The 17,845-nt window shown below is 42.2% G+C and overlaps 1 protein-coding gene across 3 annotated transcripts in view; it reads right to left on the bottom strand.

Annotated features, from left to right (window-relative positions):
• agap3 (ArfGAP with GTPase domain, ankyrin repeat and PH domain 3) overlaps positions 1–17,845 on the bottom strand; it is a 142,766-nt gene that overhangs the window by 79,036 nt on the left and 45,885 nt on the right. Inside the window, exons 1-2 of one of the 3 annotated variants that reach the window (XM_061732487.1) lie at positions 12,479–13,122; positions 2,459–2,517 (exon numbers count right to left, since the gene is read on the bottom strand). In XM_061732487.1, coding sequence (XP_061588471.1) covers positions 2,459–2,517; positions 12,479–12,599 — 180 coding nt within the window. In that variant the 5' untranslated portion in view covers positions 12,600–13,122. Of the gene's footprint in view, positions 1–2,458; positions 2,518–8,430; positions 10,986–12,478; positions 13,123–17,845 lie in introns of those variants that run through there. The other 2 variants (XM_061732484.1, XM_061732485.1) reach the window with 2 other exon arrangements.

Below are 17,845 nucleotides of genomic sequence, written 5' to 3'. Positions count from 1 at the left end.
ACTGCTCTGCCTGCTGTCATCCCCCTTTTTCGTCACGTCATTAACGGGGGTTAAAGCCAGGTAAGGCTCTAATTACAGGGAAGCGTCATGCACAAGAGAGAGGATCTGTTCGAAACTCCCCTCTTTAAAACGGAAACTTATATGCAATATGAGGCACCTAAGCAACGCAACATCTGAATAAGCGCAAAGTCTGCATAAATTGGGGGCTGTGTGCAGTAAAAGCTTTGAGTCAACAAGAATTCACTTTGAATATGCCACAGAAGTGATGCTCCTGCTGTTTTAAATGTTCGGCTTTGTGACCTGCTGGTTTAAAGGCTTCATGAAAACAAAATGCAGCGTCTACAAAACATTTACTCTTTTTTTTTTTCTTTTCTTCTATAGATAATTAGGTCTGAGTGGAATCGATGGTCAAAGAAAGCTATAAAGTATGGTTTGACCATAGTATCAGCTTTAAAGCTGACTGCAGCAGATGTATTGGAGGTTTTTTTTCCTCACATGAATCTGCTCTTATCAATTAGTTAAGCAGTTATATAACTATTGTTAATCATGGACATTTTTGGAGTCTGAGAGCAGCTATTGTTTTCCCACTCAGCTTTTATTCCGTTATCACACTCAAAAAGTCGGTTCTCGTGCACAGATTCGCTCTGCTGCACCGCATTTGTGTGTCTCTGCTTTCGTGTTCAGTGTTGCAGACACAAATGTCCTGCTCTCCCATTTAAGCCACTGACCTTTCGTCCAGGATTTTTCGACTAAACAGCTGCTCATTTTTATTTTCATTTAAGCTGGAACACTGATAAAACTTTGTTCGCCAACACAATGCCTGATAAGATGCTGACCGACAAAAGAGTCAAAACTAACAGTCTTCTCCTGATAATTGCTGCTTAACTTGGCTCAGTTACGTCTGCAAAGGGCAACTCGACATTATGGTAAATGGTCTCATGTGTCCATAGCATCTTTTAACTTTTTCTAGGTTATACAAAGAGCTTTTCCGTTGCATTTCTAATTTACTCATTCCCACAAACAGTACAGCACTTCTGTTACATAGGTTCTCTGTATACAGCAGCAGTGCGTTGCTGTGACCTTGTAGTTAGAGGACAACCCTCTCTATCCAACAAGCCATGGCTGCCCTGTGTTATCAGCCAGTTAACACTTTTCTTTTGGGAATTTGATAGCTGATCCACTAGATCCCCATATTTGTTAAACATAATATATACATAGCGGGAAAGAAAACTGACTTTTTACACTGATGGAGGAGGCAACAATATCTGGCCTGACTATAACAGAAAAGTCAGGGACCTCAACTAAATTCAATTTTGTACATTATCTGGGGTCTTGTGCCAATTTATTTTAATTAAAGAGACTGCACATGCTAAAGCTTACCTGACCTCAAAAGGAATTTTTTTTTCACCATTTGTCAAGAGATGGAAAAAAATGGCGAGTGACGATTTTGCTCATCAACGTCAACTCTGGCAGACGCAGTGTTTCACACTTATGTTTATGGAAGGACTGTTATTGGGGACAACACTGAAAATTTAAGAAGTTAAGTAAGAATCATGAAAGGAAGGCGAGGTGAGGTCTTGAGGGCAGGATGTTTTTCTATCTGCAACAGTGAACCTGATATTCTTTTTTTTTGTGCAAAAGATGAAACAATATTTATAATATTTTACAGATTTTCAGACTTGTGACAAAAGAAGTCTTCTGTGTGACCTTAGAATCAAAATTTTTGAAATATTTACTTAAAACTATCATTATTTGCAACATTTAATTCAGTCTTGCCTGACCATTAAAAAAAAAAAAAAAAAAAACTGTGTCAAAACTTCCAATTAACACCTTAGAATCACTAAAGGAAGCAGACATGCTTGAAGTGTTTGAAGCCAAAAAAAAGAAAAGCGAGTTTGTCTTTGAGCTCATGAATGTGAATCTCCTCTTTTCATTTCATTGAAGTTGTCCTTTTTTGTAGAATCACAGTGAATACACCTTACAGGGACAACCCCCCTCCGTCATATTCGCTAGAACAACGGTGAAGTGAAGCTGTTCAAAGCTGCTCGTCATCTTGGATGGAAGACACGAAACCATATGAGGATGTTAGTTGTGCATTTGACAGTGTCTGTGAGTCTATGAGTGTGGGTATGTGAGTGTGTATGTGCTTCAGTGGGGGGAGGGGGGGGGATCAGACCCCAGGATGTGTCACCAATTTAGCCCAAAACTGTCACTCATCTCGCGTCCTGCTGCAAGCTATCCTGCATCTCCATGCCAACAATTTCCGATTAGAAAAAAGAAAGAAGAAAAAATCACCATGCGGCAGCGACAATTCCAGTCAGTTTCTCAGCTGGTCCCTTTTCATGTAAAATGCAAAACCGATGCTACATGGACATAGCAGGCTTTCCCACAGACACATGGATCCATGGGAAGGACAGCAGCTCTAGCATCAGGACTGTTAGAAACGTGAGTTACTCACCACTTTCAGCTCTGGTACGGATCGACTCAATGTCCACTCCTGACTGTTGACGAAAGAGTCTAAAAAGACAAAAAAAACACAACAACAAATGAATAACTGGCATAAAAGCTGTGGTTTATGGCACGTGTGTGCAGGTTTTTAACAGATGTTCCAGCTGTCATTCATATATAATGAAGCTCATCAGGTGGTGTACCATTTTGACCGACTCAGCCATCGATCATTGAGAAATATACCCTTTGTTTGACTTCTTTTCTTTTCCATTTCCTGGCCACACACCAGTGTGATTGTTCCTAAATCCTCTGGACTCAGCAGAGCCATGACATACCAGGTTTGAAGAAATAAAAGAACCAGTCAGGAAAAGGGACTATATTGTTTTATGCCCCAGGAGGATTTCATCGGTATGAAAAGAAAAGGAAGAGCATCAGAGCTGCCGTAATTAATTAATAAATGCGGTGACATCAAAGCCTCTGCATCTTAACAATTTTATAAATGTACCCTATCTATGCCAGAATAAAAAGAAAACTCGATCAGAATTTGAGTCTCGGAGGCAAATAAAGGCAGCCCCCCAACTGCTGGCTGGACTAAAGTCCAGCGTAAAAAGTGCATTCCAACTAAGAAAGACAGAGTTTGCTGTCCTTGACAACATGGTGGAGATGTTTCACAGTCAAAACACTGATAAGAAAAAAAGGTTTGAGAAAGTCTGGACGTAACTATGTAATACAACAAGATCAACAGGATATAAGGAAGATCACAAACAAAGCTCCGTACCTAAAATCTGACCGATCATGTTCCCCAAACACAGAGAACTCAGTTAAAGGAATGTTATCTTTCACAAGTAAAATATTTGATCACTATTTGAGGAAAACAAAAGCCCGTGTGATGTCACCCGCTGGTTTAAGAACTACCGTTTCAGAAGTTTGGTATTTGACTGCAGCCACTTTGGCCTTTCACACGAGGATGAATTTAGAGAGCGGTCACACACACACACACATACACAGTACTGACCAAACGTTTGAACACACATTCTCATTCAAACAAATGGAAAAGTGTGTCCAAACTTTTGGTCTGTACTGTATGTTCATTTTTGGCATTGTTTCAGGAGAAGTACCAGCTGACTGATCAGAAAGCGTGAATATAGTTTATAGAGTAATAGATACTATTTCTATATTATTATTATTGATAATAACAATACCAATACATCAAACGATGATGATGATGATGATGATGATGATGATGATGATGATGATGATGAATAACAATAATAATAACAATAATGATAATAATAACAATAACAATAACAATAATAATAATAATAAGTGAAGCACTGAAATGGGGAACTCTCCAAAAGCTGAACAGGCTCCAGCAAGTCTCTGTGGCCCGAAAATCAGAAAAAGTGGGATTAAAATTTAACAGAAGAAATGATTGTACCCTTAAAAATAAAAATACCAGTCAGGGAAGAACTTTAGTTGCAATAACAAATATGTGTCCCTTCTTCTTCGTTTATCTCATAACAACATATTAAACAGGCAACTTACGAGAAAGAAATTGTGAAACTGTGGTTAACACAAAGTGCAGGCTATTTAGATACAAGTTATCCATACAACCCAGTCTCTGAAAGAGATTTAACTCATCTCTTTCACAAAGCACCTATTATTAAGCTTGATCTAACTTGTTTGTATTTCCATTAGCAGTTGAGACGATGACAAGATAATACTGCTTTGAGAAGGGACAGAGGGAAAGAGCCCCCACAAAAGACAACACAAACCTAAAGAACTAAAAACACCAGCGACAACTCCACAGGCAGGGCCCATTTCCCACAGAGGCAAAGTAAATAACTTTATGTCATAACAACAATTACAACAAAGACCACCCCTCCTGCTTTGGATTAAGGCGTTGTCACTATCTGAACCCCCCAAGAAGTTCCTATCTCCAGTACAGGAGTGTAGACACCGTGTCTCCAGGAAACGAGACTTTCAACACCAGGTGACCCCCGCCCCCTCCACATGTCTAAACCACAACAATTAAAGTACCTATCCACTGCCATTACAGTGAGCCTGTTTGTTTGTTGCAGCGGCGGTGGTTTCCCTTTGTGCCCCAGGCGGTGCTACCAAAGGAATGACAGAATAAACAGTAATGTAAGCAGTGTTGCTTTAAGACACATCTCCATTTTCGTCCCGAGATCTATGATAAGAGGACTCATAGAATGACTCATAGCTGGAAATACCTGAGCCAACCATTCCTTCACCTACGACAGGCGTCCCCAGCTAAAATGTTTACTTATTTCTGACCTCCACGGGCCTCCTGCTACTCCGGATGTCTCATTTGTTGTGGGAAAGGAGTGCGCAACCCCAACAGAAAGAGCCTTTCACCAAGCATTGTGTGGAGCAGGATAGTTTTTTAACACTACACCTCCAGTGACGCCCTCTCAGTGTGGGCTCGACGTGCCAGAACACGAGCAAAGACATCTGAAGTGGAGGAAACTCGGTCAGACCTCCTGGAGATGATATCACACAAGGCCATTGATCCATTTAAGGATTTCCTGTGGTTTTTTGGAAACATCTGACTTCGAAAAACCTTGTAATGTGCCAGTTTTCAGACTTGATGTGAATACAAACATAAAAGTGTAATATCGAAAGAGGAAAAGAAGCAAAAGATGGACACTTTCACAAAAAGGTTAATCCACACATGCTATGCAAGGAACCACAACAACATCACACGTGATTCAAAGACAACATTAAAAAAAGTTGAGGAAACTATAGGGACTTTTTTTTTGTCATGCACGTGCTCTGTATTACGACATCCTTTAAATATGAGCATTGATGTGTCCCAGAATGCCTAGGGAAACCGAGCCCCGGCATTTGATGTGCCAACCGAAGACACCAGGGCCTTTGTCTCAGTGTGTGTTTGTTTGCGGGGGGGTGGGGCTGGGGGGGCCGTGTCGCCCGCTTGTTTGTCAGGTTTTTCACTTCACTGCTCATGTCCGCTCTGATAAAATGACCATTCACTCGGAGCACAGTGAAGCGCGGTGGTCCTGAATCTTACTCCATTGCACAAGAAACGAAAATGCAGGGTGATCTTAAATTTGTGCAAATGCTTGCTGCTGAGTGTGTGTGTGTGCACACACATACATTCATACATTTTTTTTCATGCACTGTGTCTGAAGTGGTTTCCAGAATGAGAGAGGACAACCTTGAGGTCTAAGCTCGCACTCCTACTTTCCAACCAATGATTTTTCCACTGTCAGAAATTACAGAGTGAGAATTCGGCTGGCAATCTGCTTCGATGATTTGCCAACCAACATTCCGCCTTTTGCAAAGTGTGTCCTGACAAAATGATCCTGTGCATCTTCCTTTTTTTTGCACAACTTTCCCAAAAAATATTCTCACAACCCAGAAAAAAGCTTTTCTCTTTCTCCGACTCGGCTCTAAAAGAAAAACAAAAAAAACAGCTTCAAAGCTTTTTTGGGCATTTTTGAAGGTAAAACAACAAACACAATCGGCAGAGTAAAAAGGTACAAAATTATTCATTTCAGGCCAGTTGAATTTGGAGTGGATGGTTTGCCCTACTTTTAGCTGCCGGAGCCTGTTGTTGTTGTCTGCAGGACATTGATCACTTCCCAGGAAATAATTGGACATTCTGGTTCAGACAGCATTGGCTAAGCTTAGTTAATTAGGTTTTTGAGAAGGCTTGTGATGGACATCCTGGGCCGGCTTTCTCAATCTTTTGAGTAAATACAGGGACGCGACAGAGTTATCTTTGTGAATAAAATTGAGTACTGAACAAAAATCAGCTGCTGGAATCAATAAACCCTGAATGGAAATGAATACAAACCTCAGAGGATCTATAAAGTTACAGATCCAAATTTAGACTTTTAACAGTTTTCAGAGACTTGTGGGTTAAACTGCTTCCAAAGCAGCAGGATGCAGCTCCCGTAGTGAACCATAATCACAAAGAACCCAACGTACTCCAGCTGAGATTTGTATTGGAAGACACTAAAAGACAAGCTATAGTCACTTGTTAATAGATTTCCCTCCAATCCTTCCCCAACTGTTAATGTTTTGGGTTTTTTTTTTATTTCAATTCCTCACAGTCTCTTGATGTACTCTTTAGAAAATAATAGGATTATCACTCCATCAGTATCCGTCCAACTTTCCATAAATGAGTCTTGAACATAACTATGTGCTACGACATACATCCACATCTGCTTACAGAAACATGAAAGAAAAAAGAATGGGCTTTTGGGGGAGCCGGAGTTTCCAACAGCATGATAAAGTCGATACATGAAATACAGTTGGCAGGAATTTACAGGGAGTAAATATCAAAATAGACACAGTAAAAAAGGAGCAAAGGGAATTCCATCCCATGAAATAACTTTTTATGTCACGTCCAAGATAAGCGAGCGCTGATCACACACTCACTGGGAATTTTCCTGAAGTCTCAAAGGGCAAGCACGAGTCTATGTTTATAAGGGTTATATCCACGCTTATTACACACTTCTATATGTAACCGTATTCCTGGTATTTTGGGCCTGACTGGATAGGTGCAGTGCCTCATGAGCAGCCTGCACGCTTTGGATCCCAAAGACCCCCGGTGAGCCCCCATGTCAGAGCACAGTTCACTGATCACTCCTGGATCCACAAGCACCACAGAGTAGCTTTGTTCATCCACAGGTGGGGGTGGGGACACTTCAAACTCTTCACCCAGTTAACTCCCTCCCCCTCCCCAACCACAACAACACACATGAACACAACTGTGCATGCATGTGTGTGTATATGTGTGTTTTTCCTCACTTTCTGGAGACCTGGGCTTCAGCTTTCTGGATTTAATTTAAGAACGAGCACTTAGGCAGGTAGCAACAGGCTCCGAGTCCCGCCCAGGGCATTGAACATGTAGCTTTACTCAGGTTGATCGGCACACCCACATTCCCCACGCCTTACTGACTGACTCTGCAGTGGAATAAACTGACAAACAGTAGTTGTCACTCCACCACAAAGGAATAGGTTTCCTCGGTAACATGTCACGGGACAATACAAACAAAAAGCAGCTCAGCAATGCCAAACATATGGCAATTAAAACGCTTCGTGTTAGGAATTTAAAACTAAATATCTGCTAATGTTTCACAGGCTGGTTTATTGAGAGTGAATGCAGCATATCTACAACTTGTCTATCTACATTTGTCACTGAAAACTAACTGGGTCCCTGTGAGAAGGTGTGAAAGTTGAGCTTGATGCATTTGTAGTTTCAAATCTCAGCAAATCACAGCCATTAATTCAGAGAGGTTACAAATATTTGCCTCTTACTGCCAGCTTTTCCAGGCAACTGGACAAACACAATCCACTGTCAGAGTTAACCTTTAAACATTGCGCTTAAGCCATTTTCTCCTCTCCCCATCATTATAGCATGTAAGCCCTCTTAATATAGCCTTGCAAGGCTGCCAAATGCATCCTCATTACAGCCGCTGGTTTCATGCTGCTTCTCTAAGCCGCATTTCGGGGAGCACATTATCAAGACTCTGAGACATTGTGTTACACCACCGCTGCCCCGCCATAAAACAAGACTGTATAATGTGTTCTTATCTGTCACTGCTTATTCAATTTTACTGTACTTACCTACTCATTTACTAAACATCTACAGGCTTACATAAGGCAACATAACTGCTGCACACAAACAGGGGGGTCTAACCAGGAAAAATAGAGGAGACATAAAGCACCCAAAATAGAATTCCAAAGGGACTCTCTGGAACCAGGCGTTTTTTGAATCCTGTCCAAGCTCACATTTCCCCACATGTTTCTCATTTGCCTGTCCTCCTTTAAAAAAAAAAAAAAAAAAAAGAAGAGGAAGAAGAAGAAGAAGGGAAAAAGTCCACTTCTGAGTTTCTTTTTTTGAACTATAACTTTTTGTGCAGGGAATGAGGTAAGCTATAAATGTGGAGCCGAGCTAAGAAATACATTAATCAATCTTGCAGCTCTTACCTTGACCTTTGTGGGTGTCTATGCCTGCCAAAGCCTCTATGGGGACTGGCTCTGACTTATTACTCCCAGTCTGGGGATACTGGTTATTGTCTTTGTTCCAGGGCTGCTGGGATTCACATTTGTACGATTGCTCTTTCCTCCTGAAACGGTTGGCTATGAGCTGCCACAGGCTTGGTTCTTCCTGAACTGGTTTGGAGGACAGTTTCGTTGGACACAGGGGTACTTCCATCACCTTGACCTTCCCCCTACTGTGGTACTGAATATACTGCACACCCCCATCTTCGATCTGCTCTTTGGAAGTCGGGAGCTCTCTTCCAGTGAGGTATGAGAAAGGCCGTGGAGGCATTGTCGTCTCATCGGCAGTGCCTTTAACTTGACAGTGCTCTTTTAACTCTCCATCAGACCCTAAATTCATTTTTTCACGGGGTCGAGTCCTCCTGATTCGCAGGCTGAAGCTCCGCCTTAGAGAGGTCAGCTTGCTTTTTGAACTGTCAGTTTTGCTGGACTTGGGGGAAGATTTAGCATCCTTGTCTGCTCCCTTGTCCTTGTTCCCATCCGGAGGGGCTCTCCCAAACAGTCTCCATCGAAAGCCTCCTTTGAGAAATCCTCCATCGCGGCTCGTGTGGTCACAGCTCCTTTGGCAGTCGATTTCGTCATCAGAGCCCCTCTTTCTTACCTCCAGCACAGTCATACTGACGGGTCTTTGCTTCCAGCTCCTCTGCTGACCCCGAAGGGTCACCTTTGCAAGAGCTGACGCCTGTTGAGCCAAGACGGGGTTGAGGCCGTCAACTGCTCTCAATTCAGCCTTCCTGCTCCTGTACTGCATGTCATTTTCTGAAATACCTGTCTTTTTGAAGAACTGATGGGACTTGAGCTCTGACAGGACTGGACCTTGGCCTGCCAGCATGCAAACGCTCCTCGGCCTCCGCAGCCGCCTTTCTTTTTCAGTCTGAGAATCTCGTTGCTGCTCCAATGGGGCACCATACATGCTCATGGTCCTCCTGCCGAGCCCGGCGTCATCCTGATGTGGCCTTCGTAAGAAGGCCCGCGGCAGAGAGCTGTGGTCTTTAACAGCGGCATGACCCCCGAGGACATGCCCCGCGACGACATGCCCCTCAGTGCGGCCGCTGACCGAGCATGGCGGTGAATCCGTAACACGCTGCTCCTGGGTACCTGTGTGAGTTGTTAGTCCTGCCGCGTCTCCGTCGTGTTGTGAGGAGTTTCCGGAGTTCTTGGAGGGTTGTTTCCAAAACCTGTCGGTCTTCATTTTTCCCTCCACCTCCTCCTCACTCTCCTCCAGAACTGCCTCCTCTCTTTGCCTCCCGGCTTTACTTGTGCAGCTCACGGAGGGCCACCTGTTGAGCTCCTGTCGTGCCCTGCCCAGCCTGGGGCTGTTCTCCATTGGCACTAAATCCATTAGCTCTTCTTTTGGCTGGTAATTCTCCACCAGGTTAAGAGCAATGGGGCCCATTTTTGGCTCTGACACCACTGCATCTTCCTGCGTTTCCTTTAGGATTACAGAGATGTGGTAAACGGTTATCCCCTGCGGGCCGTTGGCTGTGCTCCTTGGGGTCGTATCCCCAGACCCGCTGCTGAGGAACAGCATAGCTCCGCATTCAAACAAATTTCTACATACCTCATTGTTAACACACTAAAACACACATTGAACACAAGCCACTGCTCACATTCTGCCTGGGAGCTGAGAGTCAGCTCCTGAAGTCTTTCATTTGAAGTCTAAATTCCTATGCCAGGCATAATCCTTCACCTCTGACATGAGGGAAAAAAAACTTCAAACAAGTTAGTGCAGAGCCTCGCTGCCACCTGCATCCTCTGGTTCCTTTACTCAGCAGACTCGCACAGGCATTTAGAGGGTAGCTGCATTCTCTCCACAGTGCTCTACCTGTCTTTGACAAATAGATGCCCAAAAGAAAAACAGGCTATCCACTGCTTATGCTGCCGCAAAGTCATATCTGTGACAGAGGAAGAAAAAAAACAAAAATGAATCATCCTTCTTCTTTGGCAAAGTTAGAAACTGTGAGCAATCCTTGCTGTTGGCGGTGCAGGCAAGCCCCTTAATCTCTGAGCTCTTGCCATGCAGAGGGAGTGTGTCTTTGTTTGAACTTTCAGCTGCCTTCCAACCCCCCGGGACAGATGGAAAACAAGGAGTGGATCCCATGGGCATTAAACACGCCCCTCTCCTTTCTCCAGTGTCGGTAGGAGCCCCCGAGAACTATCAGCAGAGAAAAAGTGAACATGCGAACGAGAAAAGGATGAGATGATTACCCGCTGCTCTAATCAGACTACAATCCACAACAAAACGGCCATGAATGGACACTTTGTCTTCCTCTGGCCAAAGGCAAACCACAAAAAGTGGGGCGGGGGGAGTGGTGGGGGGGGAGTGCTTGCTCATAATTACTAGAAAGAAAGAAAGAAAAAGAAAATCCCATAACTTTTGTGATTCACTCACACTAAGCCATCTATTTTTATGAATCTAGCATAGAATCACTGTTCACTTACAAAAGGAACAAATGTTTCTAACTCTAGGATATTCAAGGCAGCAAACTCGGAGTTGGTAACATGGGCCAACCACACAACCACACACTGTGCTTCCTCCCACTGCAGCCTACATTCAGTGGGAGAGCTTAAGCTTAATTCCAAGATAGGCTGACAGCTATTTATGGAGAGGAAACTGTTTTCTTTTTAAAGCACCGATGGTTACCCTGCAGAAAATACCCTGCAGAAAATGCTACATTAGACATTACACAAAATGACATTTTTCACATCTCAACATGACTTCATTTTAACCGCGTAGGCTGATAATTTCATTCAGAAAATTAGCGCATTGAACTTCTGACATCTACTGGCAGCAGTAGAAGAGATAGGGATGTAATGAACCTGCAACCTTTTAATTTCCTGCTCAATTTCTCTCTCTCTTCCTCTCTTTCTCTTCCTCTCTTTCTACTTTGTTAAAGTAGGTGTCGGTGTAGCATAATGCATCAGTGGAGTAGCAGCGGATGCTCATTTATGAGCCATTATGTGAATCAAGCTTGATTTATCCTGCACAAATCTTCAGCAATGACACTGTTGTTAGGGTTGGAACACTGCCCCCTTGTGGTCAATGAGAGAACAGTTCTGGTGGTACAGGAAGCTCTTCAATGGGCTTACATTGATACCAATGTGGTATTCATTATCACAATTGTAATTAAAGCTGGAACTATGGTTTTGCCGTATCACAAGACCGGAGTAAAAAAATAAAGCCTCTCTGCAGCTTGTTATTAAATTGACATCTCTTGTTTTCCCAAAAATAAAAACCCTGAAATCTCAGCTTATGAGGGGGAAGACCATAAAGCAGGACAGAAACTGGCAGGCCATTCTATGGGAGGATTTATGTATTTATCCTATGCATTTTTATTTTTTTTTCATATATCTTCATAGTTCTTATGGATTTAGTTTCCATTTTTAGAGCGTTTTCCATTGTCTTTTCTTATTCAGTTTACTTGAAATGTAAAGCACAGTGAGCACTGATTATCTCCTTTCCTCATTGGTACATCACAGTGGCTTTACTTAACATATTTATATGGAAGGGGCTGACTGGGTAATTCTCCTATCTAAAATGCTGTTCTTTTTTTTTTTTAATACTCAGAGGTACCAGCAACAACGGGCCAGAAGCGCTGAGCGCTGTTCTGAATGTCTCATTATGACCTGAATTTAGCCTGCAAGCCAAGGCACATTAGTTGATTATTGAAGTTGTTCCACGTCCTACTAGTGCCGATGGACACTCAACTTGTTGAAACTTGTCCCTTACACACACAGCTTGAAAGCAGGTGAGGGTGAGGTCCAGAAATCTTTAGTGCGGACATTCTTTTAAAACATAATGGTGGTAAATCCGGTTCTGACGTAAGAATGCATCAGCAGTTTTAAGAGTTTTCTAGAAAACTTCTCAGCACCCGCAACAACACACTTGCACGAACCATTGGTCTTATGAGAGAAGTATTGATTTTAATTTACTTCTCGTGTTAAGTAAAGAGCTCACTGTGCTGGCTTTTACCTGTGTGTTGAAGGCAGGGGGTTGGAACTGAGTGGGTGTCATCACGGAGCAAACAGTCCTGTTCGCTCCACTGAATCGGATGGTTTCGAGTTCCCCTGCGACTGCCGAAACAGAGCAACATCTTCAACCTATAACCTCAAGGGGGTCTCCGCCAAAAAGAGGAGTCAAAATAAAGCCATTGGTTTAATTCTTCTGCTCCTGGGTTTTGTCATGGTTTGCTATTCAGAGGTTTTGGCTGTGAAAATCTCCCTGCAGCTCAATGCTTAGTTCCAGCACATTAGTCCGTTGTCGCTTTTTGTCCAGAATGAACGCAGTGAAAAATAAGAGTTCACTTTTTCATCTGCATCATGCAGCGGTCGGTCTTCCAGAAGAACGCGGCCGCCAGCGGAAACTTGAGCTGTAACTGGACAGCTTGAGGAAGTGACCGAGACAGGTCATGTGCCGGGGTTGACTTTGAGTTGTTTCCTCCTTGTAATTGCTATTGCAGGTGTTGGTTACCAGCGAGAAACACTGATTGGATTACCATTAATCCACTATCCTGTTGTTGTTCTGTCTTGTCCAGAGGAATTCTTTGATGGGTAAATCTAGGGATTTCAAAGAGCTGACCAGGTAACAGAGCTTCCCTTGTGTGCCTGTGTCCTCCTCTGCCCCACAGCTAAATGATTCTCCTGTTGTAACTCAATCTTGTTGGCAGCTGAGAGGGGGAAAAAAAAAAAAACTTGTTCAGAAAAACTGGACTAGCATGTCTTGAGATTCCTGAATCACCTCCGATCTCTCCATCTATGCCCTCACATCTTTACAATGTACATCTTGGCCAATGATCTTGCGTGTTTGCTGCGTGCGTCATAGTAGAAAAACAAGAGTGCAGGGTTGTTTTGACACCAGACTGTTTCTTGTCTCTTCTCTTAGCCCTGAGCTAAAGTCCTGGGTGATACATAATCTTCCTGAGCTCATTTGTACTTAAAAAAGTTAGATGTTCTGAGTCCCAGGATGAAAATTTCAACTGGAGCATCCCAATGTCAGAATTTCAACTCGGTAACAAACGCTAAGCGGACTAAGTAGTTTGTCTCCATTTGAACCTTCATATTAAAATTGATTCAGTTCGTATACTCGTGGGTGACTTAAAATGCCTAAAGGGGGCACTACATAGTCTTGAGGTTTCATTGATTACCGTTATTAAAAAGTTGTGAACCGTTTTGAGTTTTTTGTTTTTAAAGCAGCAGAATGGGAAAGGTTTCACAGCATCATCAATTAATTACAAGGCTAAAGCTGTTTCAGAGGGTGTGATATTTTCTCAAAAAAAACTTTTAAGAAAACCCCCACAGGACAGATATTTCTGGACAGACGACATAACAGAATGTCAGCCAGCTTGCACTGGTGTGTTTATATAAAGATGCAGACAGTATGAGTGGCAAAAGCTGGTTTTGTCTGGCAGCTTGCGAGATGAATCCAAGCCACATGAGTAAAGCTCACTAACCCCTCATCGGTATCAGAACATGAGTCAGTGAGAGGAAGACAGCCGTGCACGTATGTATGCTATGATGCTATGGAGTAAGATAACTTCCAAAAAGATGTGTCCATGTTATAACTATTCGTAATGATAAACTGTATGTAAATAAAAACGTTGTACCCAAAATTCTGCTGTCACACACGAGTCGCACATATTTTTCAGATCTTTTCAATTATTTTATTGTCTGAAAAATGGTTCAAATGTTATTTTATTGTCTAAAAAATTGTTCAAATATGTTATTTTGTTATTTGAAAATGTTTTAATTTGTTTTGTTGATCTATTTTTCTATATTTTTCTTATTTTTGTGAGGGGGGATATATATTGTTTTTCAGCACTACCTTGTTCTCTATAGCTGATATAACATGAATTACTCCTATGTGGGATCAATAAAGTTCTTATTTTTGCCATCTGAGAAAATTAAATATATTATATTTGGTGCCTACCTGTTTCCCAAGTATATTAGTGCGTGTGTGAATGAATAAATGAGACGTAAAACGTAAATTTCTTTGTAGAAAGGCGCTTTATGAAAATAAGTCCATTTACTTGTATTAGTTTACAGCGCAGTCTTGCCACATCCAATATGGCGGCGACGTTGACGTATCGCAGCAGCGCTCGATGGGGTGTCTACGTATATATGTCTATGCTGTGACCTGCCTGTGACGTCATTTCAACAGTTTTTCGATTCGTACCCATAAACTTGAATTCGTGTTGACAGTGAAGACTCATAGTCGTAGAAATTAGAGTTGTATTCACAAGACTTTGCACTCACAGCTTTTAGATTCATACTCGCATAAAAACAATCCTAACCCTAATAATTTATCACTCATGTGTGTGACAGCAGAATTTTGGGTACAACTTTTTTATTTACATACAAATGTTTACCATTACGAATACGAATAGTTATAACATGGACACATCTTTTTGGAAGTTATCTTACTCCACATGATGTCTGCTTCCTCGAGACACGGAAACTGAAAGAGAAAAGGAAAGATCGCTCCGTGTTGTGCCCAACACTCACCGGCTCGCCAGTTACCGGCTCGCCATAATGTTGATTAGAGGTTTGTTTTTGTCCTCCTTCTTCCTCAGTGAGGTGTTGCTGACCTCATTCACACAAACCCAACCGTGGCACAATGACGTCCGGCATTCTCCTGCATCACGTACGACGGAGGTTTTATCTACCTCGTGAAAGCACGCACATCACATATGTTTACCTTCGGCGCTATTCAGGCGCGTTCTGTGTGAGCTCTGCATGACAAGTCAGTGCCAGAGCTTGCAACACTGACTCACTTTGTTAAACGGGAACAAAAATGTTCATGACTTCCCACCGGCATTGGTGCCAGGCTTTAAAAATAGTGTTGTGTGAACATGTTAATGTAAGATATTCAGGGGAAAGCTAGAAGAAATCATTCAGCGGTCAGAAACGCTCCTCCACCGAGGAGAAGCCCGACCTCACTGGACGGAGACATGATTCGTCATGAACTGTGATTAACGTCATCACACACCAGACGCATGAGCTCTGCAATACTAATAACCCCACTCTGCCGGAGGCTTTCATCCTAACATCCATATATGTTTTTTTGGGGGGCAAAGCAAGATGAAATGTTGCAACATTTCTAAGTAATACAGCGAAGAAGCAGCACTCCTGGAATTACAATCTAATATGTTTGAAACTCTGGTTATTGTGCGAGCAGTGTCTTTGCAAAGAATGATGTTTAATTCACGACCCCACAATTCTCTTGTTGGCCTAAACGTAATAGAATGAATGTGTTTGTTAGATATGCTTCTTTAAAAATACTTGAGAGTGAGAGAGGGGTGCTAACACAATTTTTTTTACACAACCGCCATCACGCCTGCACACCAGCAGAATTGGATTAATTTCATTCCAACACTTTTTTGTTGATGTGATGTGTTATTCAATACGTGTGAAAATCTAACTTTGAAACTACATTTACAGGGAACACTATTGCACTTTGTGATCCTTAGAGTCCCCTTAGGGGGTGGCGAGGGAACCCCAGTTTGTGCTGCACCGTGTTACTGTTAAGAGTAGGGCTGAAACGATTCCTCGAATAATTCGAGTAATTCGATTACAAAAAATGATCGAGGAATTTTCTCTGCCTCGAGGAATCGTTTAATTTATTTTTTTTAATTTTTTTTTTTCGTTTAATTTCACCAGCTCAAATCCTCGTATTACGCCCGGACCACATTTAATGCGACACAACACGCTGACGCTGCGCCGTTAAAGGGGGGAGAAAGAGGCGGCGGGTATGTTTGGTTTTAGTAACATCATGCTCAGGCAGTCTGCAATGGCCCAGACGGGAAACACATGTAGTTCAGTGCTTAACTTTTATTTTTAATCCACGCTATATTCTTCTGGTCCGTTCTCTATGTTCCCCCTCTAAAGCCAAAATTATTGTTCCGCGTTAAATCGACGCAGAGCCTACGGCGCTCTCCGGCGAGGGCGGAGAGCGGCGGTCCGGCTGGCGTTGCCACGGCTACGCCGTAGCCTACGGCGTAGGGTACGCAGCGACGCGCACCATTCTGCGTTGTTGTAACGCGGAACCATAAATCAGCCTTTACCCGGTACATAAACCTCTGTTCCCGCTACAGTTTTAACTAAAAGAAAAGGCAGAAAATGTCAGAAAAATAAAAACGTAATAAAGCTAACTGGGTAGTTTTCATTTCATTTTATCTCTATAGTCATTCATGGATAAAACAAGCAGCACTGGTGTCTAATGTGCTCCAATACAGCAGGTCTCATAATTTTATTTTGAACACTGCCAAAACTCTAACTTAAAACTTAACTACTACTTAAAATTTGCTAGACACAAATGAAAGTTCAATTGAAACACGTGGGAAAAACACCTAATCTTTTAAGTGATGTGTGTTATCAGGTGTAATGGCATTTTTAGGTTAGAAATAAGAACATTTCTTGGTAAGATCCTTAGTTATTTGAGTGCAGTGAATTTGGTCAACTGGTGTAAGTTCAGGGTTTTTAAATGCACAGCCATGATCTTACTGGATTATATAATTTAGTCTTGATGTCAATTAACATCTAACATCTTATGTATATTTATAATTGCTCTTTAACTAAACAAATATGTTTTATCCGATTACTCGATTAATCGATGGAATTTTCAGTAGAATACTCGATTACTAAAATATTCGATAGCTGCAGCCCTAGTTAAGAGAGAGAGGAAAACAAAACAAATACATTTAGTTTTCAATCTTTAAAACTTAATCTTTAACTGAAAAATAAAAAAACATAGTATGCTGTGCTGTGATGACAGCCTGAGTGCAGCCTAGTCTGCGGGTACCACTTTTCATGGGAACTGTGGGGACAGCGATCGAAGACGCATATACTGTATTTGACACGTTTGAAAACTTTGCTGGGATTTTGGATGGAAAATGGACCGTTTTTCCTCCTGCTGCCGTTACCGGCTTCACACCGGCTTTAACCCCATTATCATTTTATTATCTCATTCCATTATGAGGAAAGAAATAAAGTCTGGGCACCAGTTGGCTCAGTGATATGGGTGACTTGAATGGTTTTATTCAAGCATGGACGGTATGTGCTCTGCATGTATATGTACATATTATCATAAAACTTCAGTCTTATGATGATTATACCAAACAAAGTAAAGCAAAAGCAGCTGAGTAATAATTTCTTCAATATGTGCCTGCATTTATATGCAAACAAGCGATGTGGTGATTACACGGAACCGTTCATCAGTGCCACCGGATCCCCACCTCCCCTCTCCTCCATCCCCATCCACGGTAAAGTCGTCTCTATGACAACCAGTCTGTGCTGAAGAAAAGGCTGGGGACTCCTTTCTAAGAGACCAGCAAACTGGATGTAG

This window comes from Cololabis saira, chromosome 10 (genome assembly GCF_033807715.1).
Source record: "Cololabis saira isolate AMF1-May2022 chromosome 10, fColSai1.1, whole genome shotgun sequence".
NCBI classification, from domain to species: Eukaryota; Metazoa; Chordata; class Actinopteri; order Beloniformes; family Belonidae; genus Cololabis; species Cololabis saira.
This window is presented reverse-complemented; position numbering and strand designations above follow the sequence as displayed.